The sequence below is a fragment of the Antennarius striatus genome, chromosome 4 (genome assembly GCF_040054535.1).
Source record: "Antennarius striatus isolate MH-2024 chromosome 4, ASM4005453v1, whole genome shotgun sequence".
In the NCBI taxonomy this organism is placed as follows: Eukaryota; Metazoa; Chordata; class Actinopteri; order Lophiiformes; family Antennariidae; genus Antennarius; species Antennarius striatus.
The window spans coordinates 13,060,734-13,079,157 of record NC_090779.1 but is presented as its reverse complement, the minus strand read 5'-3'; the positions used below and the strand labels follow the sequence as shown (position 1 = coordinate 13,079,157).

Below are 18,424 nucleotides of genomic sequence, written 5' to 3'. Positions count from 1 at the left end.
TTATACAGTTTTGAACATAATTCTTAGCTCAAGGTCAATCATGAATGGAAGGAAACCCCTTTAATTCCCATTATCCCAAGAACAGTCTTGTCATATTGATTGTATTCAAGAAGAAAGATGAAATATTTAAGTATTTTCAATTGCAGCTTTATTTTGATTGACAGTGATGCAGTTTCATTGATAGGGTTGCATTTTTCTTTTTGAATGTACAGTATAAATCCAAAACTCTCACCTACACTTGTTCAAATAGGTATGTTATAATTTGAACATGTAAGTCCTACATTGCTCTTTATTGTGTTCTGTAATTTTCAGTGACATTCATTTAATTGTGCTGCTTTAGGCAGCTGTAGCAAAGCCAACACGGTTGTTGGTGCGGTCGTATATGGAGTAATACTCTCTGAGAAACACATCACCAAAGATCCACAGGGGCAGGCCATTACTGGAAGGCAGGTAGGTCGGGGTGATGCCCACAGTGCAAAACTGGTAGCCATACTGGTAGTGCTGGAGATGGAGTCAAGGCATGGAAAAGAAAAATGGCATGTACATAAAGCGACACATAAAATACCAGCTGATGTTGTACATGAACATAATAACTTACCTGAGTGACATAAGCAGAAGGAGGCAAAGGGAGGGCAGTCCCACTGATGACAAAGCTTAGAGTCGGCAAGTCGCTGACCCGGTTGCAGTCAATCATGTACTAGAGATCAACACAACAGGTAGTTGTTTGAGAGGGATGGCAATGCCACACAAATGGATCCGGTTTGTTTCGTTGCAGTCCGGCTTTTCCAGTTCCGATACATTCTTTGATTCCACTCATAATGACTAATGACATTAAAAACAGTACATCGTGGTCCATCGTGAAGAAATTGTCTCTCTGTCTTACCATGCCATACTGGTTCTGTTGGGCTCCCATCTCCTGTAGGAGGTAACCCAGAACCTCTCTTGGGGCTGTCAGTGTAGAGGTTCCAGTGTCCACAACGGAGTCACAGCCATTATAGCAATATCCAGTTTCTTGACCATTGATCTCGAATCTGCGAGTTGCCACACACGGCAGAAGTTCTTGCCGTCATACAGTATTTGAACACAAAGTGATCGCTAATCTAGGCAAAGATACTACTACTAATTAAAAAAATGATAAGAAGATCATTCACAGTGATGAAATGTCGACAAGCAAATACCTTTCAATTCCAATCTGCCAGTAGCTCTCAGATGTGACAGGAGTCCAGTGGATCTCACCTTGATACAAGCTGCTGTCAATTCCGCCGAGGGAGAGCACACTACCCTGCTGCCCCTCCCTAAATAGACCAGAAGTTATCTGCCATCTCTCCATGTAAGCAAATGTGGTGTATATACACAGTAATACATTCCTTATGTGTCACAATGTATGTTTTAAACTATTTATGACAATTATACCTGGACAGGTAGAAAGAAAAAATGTTAGCAGATAGTAGGTTTCCACTAATCATGTTGTCAAACACTGGAGTCTGTCCTCCAGCTGAGATGCTCGGGTAGGACAGACCAAGGATGCCGTCAAACTTTGCCACCTCAAAGGCCTGTCCAGGTTCATTTGTGCTCAGACCAATCTCTTGATTAGGAATCTCAATGCCTCCAACCTGTGGGTCCATAACAAACCATAATGATGTAGATATTATGCATTTAAAATTTTTTACCAAATAAATCCATTCAACCAACCAACCAACCAACCAACCAACCAACCAACCAACCAACCAACCAACCAACTAACCAACAAACCCTCCAGTCCTTAGTATTCCTATTGTGTTGAAGTGGTATGGTTGTTTTCCTTTGTGGGTTTGACTCACATTAACTGTGTCATATCCAAAGATTCCAGAGAGACTTCCAGCTCCATAGGGTAGGTAGAAGGATTGCCTCATGACTCTGTATGTGGAGGACTGCCGAGGGTTGAACTTTTTGTGTGTGTCTGTAAAAAGCATTGTTCAGGATTATCTCTGGAGCTAAATCCACAAACTTGTCCTCATGTCTTACATACTAATTTGACATATTGATAATTCACCTCATGATAGAACTCATGACCTTACTTACTTGATGCTTTTTAATGTTCTAAACTGGCATGCAGTTTAGAACCGTAAATGTCGTGTACATGGGACATGTAGTCTCATGGAAGCAGGAAGCCAAACTCTACTGATCAGATACTGTGGTGTTCTTCACATGCAACTATGCACTGAGGAGTGACGGGTAGCATAAATTCTTGAGTGAAGCGTGTTGTTTTGTACTCACTGCATGCCTGAGAATTACAGTAGACGGAATCCACCCACAGGTTGGCGGAGCCAGTGTCAAACAGAACCTCAAACGATTGGGGGGGTGTTCCAACGCTGATGGCTCCATAGTAGCTGGCCTGTACAGTTAAGTTGCAGATAAAGAGAGAGGAACAGAAACCCACATCAGATCAAATTGTTTTGCAGAATATGTAAAAGTGTAGTGTGGATTTCTTACATCAGCGTAGTTATTGATGTACATGTTGGCAGAGGTGGCAAAATCATTATTCTGGTATTTGAAAGCTGGATCCTGGTATTGCACCTTGATTTCTCTCTCTCTAAGAGCCTCGCGAATAGACTTGTGTTTCCTCAGAGGGATCCTAGGTGAGGAAGAAGAAAAAGAAAACAATCGTTCAATCATTCTGTTTTCTCATAGCTTTGATGGTGTACTTGTAAAATTTAAAGATCTAAAGGGATCTCGGATTTGCTTACTTGACGATTCCCTCTGCAAGAACCACAAACACGAAAACAGCAAGAAAACACTTCATGATCCCTCCTGTATGCCTTGCACTCCTGGATGGATACAACCCTGACCAGAACAGTGTTTATATACTCATGTATATTTGGGTCTTATCAGTTTGACCGTTATAAAGTCGTATCACTTCAGACAGGGTGACCCTCAGGGTATTTCAATAAATGCCGTTGACAACAGTACAGATGAACGTTTCCTTGTGAAAGATTGGAAAACGTGATCTAATACGAGAGTTTTTGGATGCATATGGAATAATTCCTCTGAATATATTTGCAGTTGAAAGGAAGTAATTTTACTTTAATATAATCTAACTGTTACTGCTCATTTTATTCAATAAAATGTATTTTTATTTAGTGAAATTAGAAGGGATAGTTCTTTTTTTTAATACATTGGAAACTCTCACAACAGGTGTGATTATGAGCTGTGTTTTCTCTGAAAATGTTTGTGTACTGTTGGAAATTGTCAAGATGTACTTCTTATGCAATCTGATTAGATATTTAAATATCAAACCCAAGGTCAAGCTTAATAGCACCTTTCCATCTGTAATTTTCCACAAATATAACATTAAAGCAGTATCAATGACATCATTATCAGCAGCACTCCTACCCCAGGAGTTTATCAAATCTTACTATGCCAGCTTATCATGACTTTTAATATTGTTTAATTTAGATAGCTCTTCTGGTAGTTTGACGTTCTGAGTCCTTGTTTTCGACAACTAAAATTAAAATGTATTTATTTATAGAGTCAATGGTTATATTTGCACTGTCTGCTTTCTTTACAAGAAGCAATATGCAAGACCTCAACATGTAAAAGTTTGGTGACATTTTTCAAAATATCAATAATCACTTTATCCTTTAAAACCTCTGCTGCAGTTTGATTTCCAGATCTTCTGTCAGAAGTATCTTCCAGTGACTTTATCAACACCTACTTGTGTCACTTTTACATCAACGAAAGTTGTCATCCATTAACATACACGGGTGACGTTGTGTGTGGACTTGACTCTATGGCAGATATAAGCTGACATCCTTACACATTACATGGACTGTCCTTCTCTCCGCAGGAAAACTGCAATGCAGCATCAACACATTTTAGAACAACTGCTGTAGAAGTGAGAGCCTGCTGAAACTAATGAGGCAAAAATAAGTTAGAGGCCACCCAAGACTTACAAATGCCTGTGCTGTTGTGTGCATATGCTGTTAATAGAACTTCCGAAACTTTGATGTCAGTGATATACTGTATGCTAATAAGTCACATCACCATCTGTCACACATTTTTAGCTTGGACCATATTATTTTACGTGTTTGTGTGTGAACCAAATTAGCTGTGGAGGCCATGAGTAGACGCTTAACTGTAGCTAATAAAAGTTACCTTGAAGATGTTCTTCCTCATGACATGTAATGAACAGACTGTCTCATGTATGTTTCCAGGCCAGCCCATGACATTAGCCTGGAGGAGTTTGATGATGAAGATCTCTCTGAAATCACAGATGACTGTGGGATTGGACTCAACTATGACTCTGATCCATACGAGAAGGTGAGGTCCCATTTGTTTTTAGCTTGTTCTTGTAATGACATTTGACCTTGTCTTTTGTGATCTCTGTCTCAGGCATCTGAGCACGTAAACTTGCAGTGGCAATTAAAACACATTCGCTTACGTGCACATGTGAAGTGCAAAACATTTAACGGTTTGTAAGCTGCATTGTAGCCTTGGTGAAATATGTTTCTGTCTCTCTTGCATATTTAGTGACAAGAGAGAAACATGCAGCTTCATGCAAGATAGTAAGAAAGAGCTGAAAATTGTTCAGGCCGACAGAATGATACATGATAGAAACTGAATTGGTTACTGTAGCTGTTAAGTGTTGAGAGCTGTTTTTTTTTCTTTTTTTGCATACTACGATCTAATGCAAGCATCTGTCTGTGTTTGTAATTTTATCTACCTGACCAGCAAAGCAAGGCCTCAAATGTCCACGATATAATAGCAGAGACCAAATGACAAAGAGCGATGACTGGCATGCAGATCATCTTCATACATAATGGATTTGAGTGAACACATTCACTGACCTATTAAGTGTGCAATGAAAGTTCTGAGTAGCATGACTCTAAACCTCCTAACAAAGTGGCTGTGTTGTGGAGTATGTGCAAAATAATTGAGTCATTAGGTTTATTGTCCCACCTGTCCAACTAGCTAACACTTTAATTACACAACTTCTAATACAGTAGTATCATCTAGTAAGTTCTCTCTCTCTCTCTCTCTCTCTCTCTCTCTCTCTCTCTCTCTCTCTCTCTCTCTCTCTCTCTTTCTCTCTCTTTCTTTCTCTCTCCCCCACTCTCCACCTAGTGGGGTGTAAATGTTTTACATGCTGGTGGCGTGGAGCCACGGCTGCAGCATCTGGGTGACCCAATGCAGTTGCTGCTATGCAGAGACAGTCTCCCCCCCTCCCTGCTTGTGTGTGTGTGTGTGTGTGTGTGTCTTCCCTTCCTTCCCTGCTTTGCAGTGTGTTGCTCAGAGACAGAGCTCAGATTTCCTCCTCCCTTGTTCTCTGCCACTTCTCCACCCCCTTCTTCTACATCTTTCCATCCTTCACCTTCTCTCTCTACTTGGCTGAGGTGGCTGACAACAAGGATTTTTCTCAGGGATGGTTGGTTCTGGGGCTCAGGCAGTTGGCATAATTCTGCATTAGATATTCGGCTCCCTCCACACTGGAGCTGTTTTTGCATAGAATGTGAGGACATCTGAAGAGAGAGGATATATATTTGCTTGTTCTGGACAGGTTTTTGCCATGAATCAGTACCCCCTTTCCCTTTTCTCCATTATATATACACTTCACCAACACACATCAGATGAATGCTGATGTTACAAACAGTAAAGCACAGACCAGGGATAGTGTCAGTCCTTGTTACATTACACCATTGCCCACAGGAATAATCATGCTGACGTGGTATGGATGGGACACACGTTCACTCATCCTGAGTTTTTTGCCCTGCACAAATAAATGACAGGTGAAACAGTACACTTCACATGACATTTGGTGTTACCAGCATCATAAGGGTGGGGGATATTCTGTCAGCTTGTCATCATAACCCCTGCTTGTCAGCAGCAGGCTTTTGTTGGTCAGCATGATTGGGTCATATTGGCCGTTTTGTTCAGTAAAATGGGCCAATCCAAATCATGAGATTATCCTCTGGCCCCAATCCCCCAATCTTGTCCTTTGTCACATTACTTAGCATCTGTGACAGCACACACACACATCCTGAGATATTATTCTGTTATCTGGAGATGAAGACAGAAGATTACACACCATTCACTGTATTTTAGAATTTTTTTTACATTATTAGAAAAATTATATGGTTCATAATAGCGTTCTAACTAATCAGTTTTGTCAGAAAATCGTTGCTTATTTAACTGCTTCAGAGCAGGAGCTGGGATTTGAACTTTCCAGTATATTCCTATAAATGATAATATTTCAGGCTTTTATGTCGTAATCACGTAGTTCTCCTCCTGAATTGTAATTGCAGTTTTCAGCATAAAGCTCTATTCAACAGAATACTGTTTTTTCATAAATGTAGAGCAAAGCTTTAACAGTGTAGGGTTAGGATTGTGTGGTTTTTAACACAACATATATACAGAACAGTCAGTGAAAACACAACAGATGGAGCCCTTCCCTGTTTTGTTTTGTTTTTTACTTCTGTTTAACACATCTACACGTAGTCCATTTTGTCTCATCTTTGTCCTGATACTTCAGTACTTTTTTTCCCAACATCCATCTCTGTGTCTCCAGAGCCTGATTGAGCCTGTTTGAGTACATTCATAATTCAGTTTGTGACAAGTTGGTCATGTCTGTGCCAAGTTTGTTAGTATGCTGATAGATGGAGGCCATCATCAATTTGGTGGTTCTTCATTAAGGGTCACGTGAAAATCATGCAGCCAGATTTTGGTGTGTAGATTTTACATAAGAGATCATCAGTGGTGAATCATTTCTTTTTCCGCTATTCCAAAAGTATGCCTTGACTCATCTTAGACTGATAAATTTACAGGTGCATGTGGAGCTCAAGAATGCATTATCGAATAAGTTCACCAAAAAAGCTCCCACTTGAGAAATCTAATACGCATCCAGCACCTTAATGAATGGGTAACATGTCATTCAGTTAGTTGTATAGTCTCTGCAGGGATGCTTTGCACTTCGATAAGGCCCTCTTTATTTTATGATGATCCTGCCGCCTGTCAAATCCTAAAAGGCAACTTGATTTGCAGCCTCTGCTTCTCCTGAGACTTACAAGTCCCTGGATTCCACTTAAGACCCAAAGATGTGCAGTTTGTGTTCACTTGAAAATCTGTTTAAAGAATGCACAATTAATAAGATGTTTTTATGTTCTTAATGTCTTTTGGGTGGTTCTGAAAACAACTCTCAAACTACAGTAGTACTGTGACATACCATTGCTCGGTCCGTATTTTTGTTCGATATACAAGTGGTCATCCGAATGTAGCCGCAAGAGGACACAAGCCAGTGTCTTATTGTGCCGGTCCCAAGCCCGGATAAATACAGAGGGTTGCGTCAGGAAGGGCATCCGGCGTAAAACTTTTGCCAAATCAAAGATGCGAATCAAACCTATGACTTCCATACCGGATCGGTCGAGGCCCGGGTTAACAACGACCGCCATCGGCGCTGTTGACCTACAGGGCGCCGGTGGAAATTGGATTACTGTTGGTCGAAGAAGGAGAGGAGGAAAGTGCGTTCGCACGAAGAAAGAGAAGAGGAACACCAAGAGTATAGGACTGAGAGTAGGGACGTTGAATGTTGGAACTATGACAGGAAAAGGTAGAGAGTTGGTTGACATGATGCAGAGGAGGAAGGTAGACATACTGTGTGTCCAGGAGACCAGGTGGAAAGGTAGCAAGGCTAGAAGTTTAGGAGCAGGGTTCAAGTTGTTCTATCATGGTGTAGATGGGAAGAGAAATGGAGTAGGAGTTATCTTGAAGGAGGAGTTTGTTAGGAATGTCCTGGAGGTAAAAAGAGGGTCGGATAGAGTGATGAGTCTGAAGCTAGAAATAGAAGGGGTGATGTTCAATGTTGTTAGCGGGTATGCTCCACAGGTAGGATGTGAGCTGGAGGAGAAGGAGAAATTCTGGTCGGACCTTGATGAAGTGATGCAGAGCATGCCTAGAAGTGAGAGAGTTGTCATTGGAGCAGACTTCAATGGACATGTTGGTGCAGGAAACAGAGGTGATGAGGAGGTGATGGGCAGGTTTGGTATCCAGGAGAGGAACGCAGAAGGACAGATGGTAGTTGACTTTGCAAAAAGGATGGAATTGGCTGTAGTGAATACTTTCTTCCAGAAGAGGCAGGGACATAGAGTGACCTATAAGAGTGGCGGTAGGAGCACACAGGTAGACTACATCTTGTGTAGACGGTGTAACCTGAAAGAGATCAGTGACTGCAAAGTAGTGGTAGGTGAGAGTGTAGCCAAACAGCATAGGATGGTGGTGTGTAGGATGACTCTGGTGGTGAGGAAGATGAAGAGGGCAAAGGCAGAGCAGAAGACGAAATGGTGGAAGCTGAAAAAGGAAGAGTGTTGCATGACTTTTAGGAAGGAGTTAAGACAGGCTCTGGGTGGTCAGGAGGTGCTTCCAGATGACTGGACAACTACAGCTAATGTGATCAGGGAGACAGGTAGGAGAGTACTTGGTGTGTCATCTGGAAGGAAAGTAGATAAGGAGACTTGGTGGTGGAATGAGGAGGTACAGGAGTGTATACAGAGAAAGAGGTTAGCCAAGAGGAAGTGGGACACTGAGAGGACTGAGGAGAGTAGACAGGAGTACAGGGAGATGCAGCGTAAGGTGAAGGTAGAGGTAGCAAAGGCCAAACAAGAAGCTTATGATGACTTGTATGCTAGGTTGGACAGTAAGGAGGGAGAGACTGATCTATATCGGTTGGCAAGACAGAGAGATAGAAATGGGAAGGACGTGCAGCAGGTTAGGGTGATTAAGGATAGGGATGGAAGTCTATTGACAGGTGCCAGTAGTGTGATGGGAAGATGGAAAGAGTACTTTGAAGAGTTGATGAACGTGGAAAATGAGAGGGAACAAAGACTAGAAGAGATGACTGTTGTGGACCAGGATGTAGCAAAGATTAGCCAGGATGAAGTGAGGAGGGCATTGAAGAGGATGAAGAATGGAAAGGCAGTCGGTCCCGATGATATACCTGTAGAGGTATGGAAGTGTCTAGGAGAGGTGGCGGTAGAGTTTCTGACTGGGTTGTTCAACAGGATCTTAGATAGTGAGAAGATGCCTGAGGAATGGAGGAGAAGTGTGCTGGTGCCCATTTTTAAGAACAAGGGAGATGTGCAGAGTTGTGGCAACTACAGAGGAATAAAGCTGATGAGCCATACAATGAAGTTATGGGAGAGAGTAGTGGAAGCTAGACTAAGGGCAGAAGTGAACATTTGTGAGCAGCAGTATGGTTTCATGCCAAAAAAGAGTACTACAGATGCAGTATTTGCTTTGAGGATGTTGATAGAGAAGTACAGAGAAGGCCAGAGGGAGCTGCATTGTGTTTTTGTAGATCTGGAGAAAGCTTATGACAGGGTGCCCAGAGAGGAACTGTGGTATTGTATGAGGAAGTCTGGAGTGGCAGAGGAGTATGTTAGAACGGTGCAGGACATGTATGAAGACTGTAAGACAGTGGTGAGGTGTGCTGTAGGTGTGACAGAGGAGTTCAAGGTGGAGGTGGGACTGCATCAGGGATCAGCTCTGAGCCCCTTCTTGTTTGCCATGGTGATGGACAGGCTGACAGACGAGGTTAGACAGGAATCTCCATGGACTATGATGTTTGCAGATGACATTGTGATCTGTAGTGAGAGCAGGGAACAGGTGGAGGAGAAGCTAGAGAAGTGGAGGTTTGTCCTGGAAAGGAGAGGAATGAAGGTTAGCCGCAGTAAGACAGAGTACATGTGTGTGAATGAGAGGGACCCAAGTGGAAGAGTGAGGTTAGAGGGAGAAGAGATCAAGAAGGTGGAGGATTTTAAGTACTTAGGCTCAACAGTCCAGAGCAATGGAGAGTGTGGAAAAGAGGTGAAGAAGCGTGTCCAGGCAGGATGGAACGGGTGGAGGAAAGTGTCAGGTGTGATGTGTGATAGAAGAGTTTCAGCTAAAATGAAGGGAAAGGTGTACAAAACTGTGGTGAGACCAGCGATGTTGTTTGGTCTAGAGACAGTGTCACTGAGGAAAAGACAGGAGACAGAGCTGGAGGTAGCAGAGATGAAGATGCTGAGGTTCTCTCTGGGAGTGACCAGGAAGGATAGGATCAGGAATGAGTATATCAGAGGGACAGCACATGTTAGAGGTTTTGGAGATAAAGTCAGAGAGGCCAGACTGAGATGGTTTGGACATGTCCAGAGGAGAGATAGTGAATATATTGGTAGAAGGATGCTGAGTTTTGAACTGCCAGGCAGGAGGCCTAGAGGAAGACCAAAGAGGAGGTTTATGGATGTAATGAGGGAAGACATGAAGGTAGTTGGTGTGAGAGAAGAGGATTCAAAGGACAGGGCTAGATGGAGGAAATTGATTCGCTGTGGCGACCCCTGAAGGGAAAAGCCGAAAGGAAAAGAAGAAGATACAAGTGGTCATCCGGGTTACGAGTCTTTGCGAAACCGTGACTAAAACCTCCATAATTATTTATGCACATGTAAAGCATGCATGTCTATTGGTTGATAAAAAAGATTTTATCACCCTGGAAGGATTTAAATTATTTTAGTCATTTTAAATGGGGAAAATTTGTTTGAGATACAAGCACATTGACTTACAAACTGAACAAATTAAACTCGTATCTCAAGACACTATTGTAATTTAATTTTCATGGAACGGCAGTTGTGCTCTGTATGTCAAAAGGTGAAATTCATTCACAATTCCTACTCTAGAATAAAGAAAGAATCCTTGCTGGGCGACAGTGGAGGGACAGACTTTGAGCTGAATGGGATGTCCTTGGGAACTGGAGAGGAACGGGATTGATTCTCTTCAGCACATGGCTCTTATTTATAGTCCTCCCCATTTTTATACTTGCCTTCCTGTCTGTCAGGTGGGCCCTTAAAGGATGTCTCCTGACAGGGCAGATTGTTCTGCCAGGCAGAGGTGGCATTTTCCCAACCCCACTGATGGATATCTGCATTTTTTTACCCGGTCATTAAGTAAGAGGTCACAAATTCTTGGTGAGCAAGTGTATTGTGAGTCTTTATAGTAGAAAGTGAACTGAAAAAGCAGACAATTTATTGAAAGTTGCTTCATCACAACAAACCATTTTATTACATCTTAAAGACATCACAAAAATATATAACTAAGAAGTAACTATACATTTTCAAGCGTTGTCTCGATGCGTAATTCTGTTACTTTGGCATAAAGTGGATGTACCATTATGTCAGCAGAATCATGTGTGGTGGATGGGTGAGGCGATGAAGTTTGATTCCAGCATTAAATAGACTGCACTGAGGCAGAGAAACTGCTGTGCTGTTCAAAATGCAAACCAGATAAATCCATTGTTGTGTAAGCAAAGCCAAAATGAAGATCAGAAAAAAAAACTGTTTGTGGCGGTAGCTGTGCTCTCTATGTCCTATGATGTAACAGCATTTATTGGGATTAGCATGAGCAGTTGCTAAAGACATTGTCTCATCTGCCCCGTTTTGCAGACTGACCTGTATGTCAGTGAGCTACCTCATTGATTTCTACAATTATACTTTCTTGCAAGTATAAAGCAGGCGATGTATACGGCCTCACTGGGCTGTGATTCTACTAAACCTCTAAACCATTCAGGACTACTCTTTCTGGTAACCCATCACTACCAGACATTACATATGTCTGATTGAATTACCGCTCTTGTGTTTTTCCTTCATCTTTTTCTTCTAGCTTTCCTCTCTTTTCTCTTGTCATGTGAACAGTTAACCCTTCAGACAACCTTTCACAGTGAGCTGATCACATTGATGTTGATGAAGTATGTGCTTTGTTTTGCTCTGTTACGGTCATGAACACACATGAATGAATGTGCACACATCCCAGACCCAAGGCAATTGAGAGAATGTATCAGCTGATTGTAGAGTGTCTTTTCTGTGAGCACATTTGGCCACTACAGCACTTTGGCATGTGTGTTTGTCTTTTACAAATGGCTCCCGTCCAATCAAAGAACATTGTGACGAGTGGTGTCCATCTGTGGTCTCTGAGTGGTTTTCTTTTCTCAGACAGGCCTGTTTTTGGCAAGACATTTTCAAATGAAGAAAAAAAAGGTTGTACAAATCAGTTTTTCCTTTGTTTTTAATAATAATAATAATAATAATAATAATAATAATAATAATAATACATTTTATTTAAAGGCGCCTTTCTCGACACTCAAGGTTACCGTACAAGATTACACAGAGTCCATTTTACAATCAACAGATAAAAATAAATAAATAAATAAAACCAATACATAGAGCAATAGATTTTAACTGGAATATGCAGTTATAAAAAGATGTGATTTCAGTTGTGATTTGAAATGGGGGAGCGAATCGATATTTCTGAGTTGTGGTCGTAGTGAGTTCCAGAGACGGGGAGCAGAGCGGCCGAATGCTCTGCACCCCATGGTCGTGAGACGGGCCGAAGGGACAGACAGGTGCAAGGAGGAGGAGGATCTGAGGGAGCGGGAGGGAGTGGTGACGTGAAGAAGGTCAGAGAGATATGGAGGGGCTAGATTGTGGATAGCCTTGAAGGTGAGGAGGAGAATTTTAAAAATGATTCGGAACTGGACCGGAAGCCAGTGAAGCTGTTGAAGGACAGGAGTGATGTGGTGAATGGAGGGGGTTCGAGTTATGATGCAAGCAGCTGAATTCTGGACTAGTTGAAGTTTGTGAAGGGATTTATGAGGGAGTCCAAATAGCAAAGAGTTACATTAGTCGAGTGGAGAGGTGACAAGACTATGGACAAGAATGGCAGTAATGTGGGGCATGAGGGAGGGGCGAGAGATGATTGATATTGCGTAGATGGAAGTAGGCAGACCTGGTGATGTTGTTGATGTGTGACTGGAAGGATAATGTGCTGTCAAGGATGACACCCAGACTCTTAACCTGGGGAGAAGGCAAAACAGTGGAATCATCGATGATGAGAGAAAAGCTGTCCTTTTTGGAAAGGGTGGATTTGGTACGAATGAGGAGGACCTCGGTTTTATTGTTGTTTAATTTAAGGAAGTTTAGGGTGAACCGGATTTTTATTTTAGAGATGCAATTAGTAAGGGAGGTGGGCGGAAGAGTGGATGAGGGTTTAGTGGTGAGGTAGAGCTGGGTGTCATCAGCGTAACAGTGAAAATGAATGGTGAATTTATGAAAAATATTGCCAAGGGGAAGAAGGTAGATGATGAAAAGAAGGTGCCCCAGGACTAAACCTGGGGCACGCCTGAAGTGACAGGGGTGGGGGATTATTTAACGGACTTGAGTTGAATGAACTGAGTGTGGCCAGAAAATTAAGATGAAAACCAGGCTAATGGAGTGTGGGTGATGCCAATAGAAGATAGTCTTTTCAGGAGGGTGGAATTTACAGATGGTATCGAAGGCTGCACTCAGGTCAAGCAGGATGAGGATGGTGAGGAGTCCAGAATCAGCTGCCATAAGAAGATCATTAGTGATTTTATTGAGGGCAGTTTCAGTGCTGTGGAGTGGGCGGAAGCCAGACTGGAACTGTTCATACAGGTTATTGTGTGAGAGGTGAGAATGAAGTTGGGAGGCAACTGTTTCGAGAGCTGGACCAGATGGACTTTATTGCAGTTGATCTGTTGTGGTGGAGATTCCGGCGGGACCCTCGGTGGATGTATCTCCAGCGGGGCTGGAAGGTGATGTCCGGGTGGAGGCGGAGTGCCTCTGGTGCAGATCCAGGCAGGCAAGAGCGCAGCCGGAGCAGGTCGGCAGCCGAGTATTGAAGGAGAGCTGTCACTAGCAAGTGATCAGGCAGTAGAAAGAGCCGTGCACAGACAAACAAGATGTACATTCCACTAGCCCACATTGTGGATGAGGACTGAGGCAGCGTTGATGGTCAGCAAACGCCAGGTGAGGCTCACGTCAGGAGAGGACAGGTGAGCCAGAAGTGAGGACTCACACAGACAGTAGTGACAGCAGATCATGGGAGATTTCCAACTGAAGGCTATTACTCGATTTGTTAATATCATAAAACCAGAAAAGGTAGTATGGAAGGAATGAAAATTGGTTCGTAGCTGCGAGCAGCGGCTGACAGTTGCGCAAGCATTCACTCTTCAGCCATCTAGTTATTACATGTTTAATTAGCGTGAGTATCGTCAGAAATATGCAGAAGGTTCAAGAGCACAGAGTATCCTGTATTTTATCTTCTGTATCCTTCCCTCACCCTTTGTCCACAGGACTCTCTCATCCTGGAGAAGAATGAAATGCACCACCCAGTCTGCTCCTTCCAGGATGATTTCCAAGAGTTTGAAATGATAGATGATGAAGAAGAGGAAGAAGAAGAGGAAGAAGATGAAGAAGTTGACCCAGATGCACCCCCATCACCCTCTGCTTCCCCACCTTCTTCCCCTACCCTTGGCACCCTAAAGACCAGACCAACTACACTGAACCTGACCACTGAGGTGTCACAGGTAAGAAACTTGAAGCTCTCATTATGGAAATACACTGACCACAGATAACAAATTTATCTCTAATAATATTGTAGAACTTCATGGATATTTCTCTCTCCTCACGTTAGGATTCGCTGAATAACAACAGCAGTTTGTCTCCAAAGAAAGGAAGCTGGCAGGACTCCTTACGCAACCCAACCTCACAGGGTCAGCACTTGAATGATCTATATTTGTTTATGCTAATGTACTCTACAATGATATCGGGAAATTGTCTATAAGTGTGAATGTGAGGATGAAGGGAATGTGATGTTACAATGTTGGAATGCATTACGTTACAGCAACAATATTCATCATATCAGGACGCAGTGCTGACATCAAACAGATGGGGAAACAGCAGGCCATTATAGATTTAAAGTCAAAAAGCTCTTTGGCAAATTGCGTCAGTAAATAAACAAAAGGAATAAATAGGCACGCAGATAAAAACAAACTGCATCTTACAGATGAGCAAGAGTATAACAATCAGAATTCTGCAATAATATAAGAAAACATGAAGGGATGTTGGGGAAAAGAATGGGACCTCATGAAGTGAGCCCACATAACGTGGCACTATGAACTCACAAGGAGGGTAGGAAACTCAGAAACTCACTACAAACAGGTAATGAAACGAGAGGAAATGTGGGGAAGAGACAATCAGACAACTGGGAGGGAATGATGAGCTGAAGAGGGAAAACTCCATAAAGAGGATTCAGTAAAAAACTCGGGCAAACAGACACAGAGGGAACTAACTGGAAACGACACATAGACAGGAAAACGGGAAAATGGATATCAAGAAAAGTCAGCATAGGACCTGACGTAGTCAACAGCTGTGCTGCATGGGAATAGCCGGTATCACAGCTTTCTTTAAAAAATTTTGTACAAAAAAATATTGCATGCTTTACATCCTGATTGTACATTGTGAAGTACTAGTTCTACTATTTTTCCAGGTCGTCTGTCTCCAACCCATTCCTGTCTGGAGGACGGAAGCCACGTGACAGGCAATTGCCCCGCCTCTCCAATTTCACAGGCACCCGGGCCTCAGAGCAAGGGTACTCCGTTGACACAGGCAGGGGAGGGCGGGAACCCCCAGTCCCCTCACAGGCCCCTCCTTTGTGACATGGAGGGCAACAGGCGTGAAAGACATGAATACGGTAAGAAAAAGGCCAACCCTACAACATCATATTAACATCGCCAACAACACATTAACATCACCTTAACACCACCAACTACCCATTAATACTACCAACTACACATCAACATCACCAACTACAGTACACATTATCACCACCAACAACACATCAGCATCACCAATAACACATCAGCATCACCAATAACACATTCACACCACAAACAACACATTAACATCAGTGGTGTGCCATGCAATGATATCAAATTATTTAACATGGCTTTGACTTGCTCAGTAATACATACATGTTCAACACTATTATGTTATTTTCAATTCTTAAAAACTTTCATTATTTTTGCTTGAATCAAATTATTTTTTTACTTCGTCTTAAGTCAACCTAAGAAAATCTACCTACATCTTGAAGATCTCTTTATTTTTTATCTCATATCATTAATTTTCCAAATTTCCCTTCCCTTTGAAATAACTATGAGCTGTCTTCTTTCTCTTGTACAAATTATCTGCATCATCTACATTATAATGATCTTTGTCATATTCACAGGTTCGTTTGGTCAACACATCAAATCTCATCCCGGTTCTGGCAATGCTATTGAGCCAAAGGAAGAAGTTTCAGCTCAGCCAGTAAGGACACCCTCTGTAGATGAGCACTCTCAGTGCTCAGACACAGAGGTGGACCATGACCTCAACCGGGACCATAACCACAAACACTCAAACCGGCTTGCCACTGACACCTACACAGTCACCAGTGAGTCAGGTATGGAGCCGGAGATAAGCCTAGACCCAGATGGAACCAGTCACTGCCTGTCATCCACTGCACCTATGGGAGCTAATGATGGCTCTGATACACCCCTAACTGATGAGGAGTTTGAAAAGGACTTTGAAGTGGAGTTCATGTGTAAGGAGACCTATGATATGGTGCACAAGGAGAATCAGTCATCGTATGTGGAATTCCCTTCCATTGAATCCTCTGAGCTCCAGTCCTTTTCCAGCTATGTCTCCACCAGCCGCTCAGATGCTCTTGATCAGTCCAATAGTTTAAATGCTCTTGCTTCTACCTTGGCGGGAGCAGCAAACGACTCCACTTCTCCATCCTCAGACCCAGGGATAGCTGACATGAACCAACAAGGGTATTTAACTTCAGATCAGGACAAGGACCTGAGTTCTCCAGGCTCTGACTCTGATGTTGAAGGGGAGCTGGAGGCAGCATTTGCTTGTGGGGGTCATGTGGTCTCCAACATGATCTCCTCTATATCAGAGACAGAGCTAGACCTAACGAGTGATGACAGTAGCAGTGGACGCTCCTCTCACCTCACCAACTCCATTGAAGAGGCCAGTTCACCGACATCAGACCAGGAACTGGACCCAGACACAGAGTTGGAGCAGGACAGTGGCATTGTGGGACTCAAAGCATCTTTACTTCTGGGTGGGTCTGACCCAATTAAGGAAGGGTCTCTTCTACCATCTCCTTCTCCCTTACCCTCGCCCACGATTGCTACACCATCCTCTGTTGACTCACCCATCTTACCTCCTGAGGCATACGGTGATCATCAAGCTTTGGTGGGGCTGCAGAATGTGGAAGATGAGCTGTCCTTTGAACATCAGGCAGACCCAGATGAGACTCTTCCTCCAGCCCAACGGTGTGAAGACAGCTTGTCCAGACAAATGCTGTTACAGATTGAACCAGACCACAGTCTAGAGAGCTTTAAGCGTTCCTTCTATCTGCCAGTGGGACCCAGGCTAATGCCCAGTGCAGATGAATATGATGGAACCAGTGAGGGAGAGTCTGAATCAGAAAGTGAAGATGACCTAAGTGAAAACTCAGACTCCCCTTGGCTGCTTAGCAACCTGGTCAACAGGATGATCTCAGAGGGCTCATACCCAATCAGTTGTCCAGAGGAGTGCTTTAAGAGGAAGGTGTCTGTGTCTGACACAATCTCACCATCCTCAGATATTGGAGAGGGAGATGGTTTCAATGATGAGGACCAAGAGAAGAGAACAGGAAGTGAGGACATTGAGGAGAAAGGGAAGGATGGTGAAGAATACAGAAAGGATGGGATGGAATCAGGAGAGGAGAGGAAGCATGTAGTGTCTTCAAAAGAAGGTGTAGTGGTGAATCCTTGTCTCTATATGAAAAGTCTTTCAAGTGACACCATAGTCCCTCCGACCTTTGAGTACTGTGCAAGCAATGGGAGGGGAACTACAGATCTCAGGTCCTTGTGTAACACCAGAGACTCTGAAAAGAATGTCAAAGACAAGCCAACAAAGAATGCCAGGAGACAAGAGGAAGATGAAGAGCCCAATAATGACTTAACCATGCTGGAGGGTAGGAACGATCTGGACTCACCAAGCCTCAGTGAGAGTGTGATTAGTGACAAGGACGAAGGACGAGAAACCGATCACAGGCCAACAAGCCGTTCTGCTGCCTCTCTTGAACGTATCACAGAGGTTAAAAACAGCCTGACACTGGACATACCCACCACTCAGACCAACCGCTGCTTCAGCCTCACTTATTCCACAGATAATGATGAGGAGGAAGATGATGGGGACTCTTATCCATTCCTGGGTGGCTTGAGGAAGCAGTCGTACAGGGGTTGTGATCTAGAGCTTGACAGCTCACCACCCATTGATTCCAGTGTGCAAGATTACACCTTCTCTGAACATGACCTCCCACTGTGTGAGAAAGAACTGGCTCTAAGACAGCCAAATGAAGATGATGGGTTGGCCTATGACTCCATGAAGTATACGCTAGTGGTAGATGAGAATACCAAGCTGGAACTAGTCAGCCTCAGAAGGTATGTACTTGTGAAAGCTAATAAATTTGATTATATGTACATATATACTTTTAAAATTAATCACTTCTTGTCACAGAGGGGATGTTTTAGTGG

At 43.1% G+C, this 18,424-nt stretch overlaps 2 protein-coding genes across 2 annotated transcripts in view; one reads left to right on the top strand and one right to left on the bottom strand.

Moving 5' to 3' along the window:
* Window positions 1-18,424, top strand: part of mapk8ip2 (mitogen-activated protein kinase 8 interacting protein 2) — a 30,555-nt gene that overhangs the window by 7,082 nt on the left and 5,049 nt on the right. The window contains exons 2-6 of the mRNA XM_068313839.1: window positions 4,194-4,299; window positions 14,147-14,380; window positions 14,488-14,566; window positions 15,343-15,546; window positions 16,081-18,331. Coding sequence (XP_068169940.1) covers window positions 4,194-4,299; window positions 14,147-14,380; window positions 14,488-14,566; window positions 15,343-15,546; window positions 16,081-18,331 — 2,874 coding nt within the window. The remainder of the gene's footprint in view (window positions 1-4,193; window positions 4,300-14,146; window positions 14,381-14,487; window positions 14,567-15,342; window positions 15,547-16,080; window positions 18,332-18,424) is intronic.
* On the bottom strand, window positions 126-2,835 carry LOC137593895 (gastricsin-like). Its single transcript, XM_068312987.1, has 9 exons — window positions 2,727-2,835; window positions 2,473-2,614; window positions 2,257-2,374; window positions 1,821-1,939; window positions 1,414-1,613; window positions 1,179-1,295; window positions 884-1,031; window positions 599-697; window positions 126-501 (listed from the first exon to the last, which is right to left on the bottom strand). The coding sequence occupies exons 1-9, from the start codon at window positions 2,780-2,782 to the stop codon at window positions 337-339; spliced, it is 1,164 nt and encodes a 387-aa protein (XP_068169088.1). The 5' UTR covers window positions 2,783-2,835; the 3' UTR covers window positions 126-336.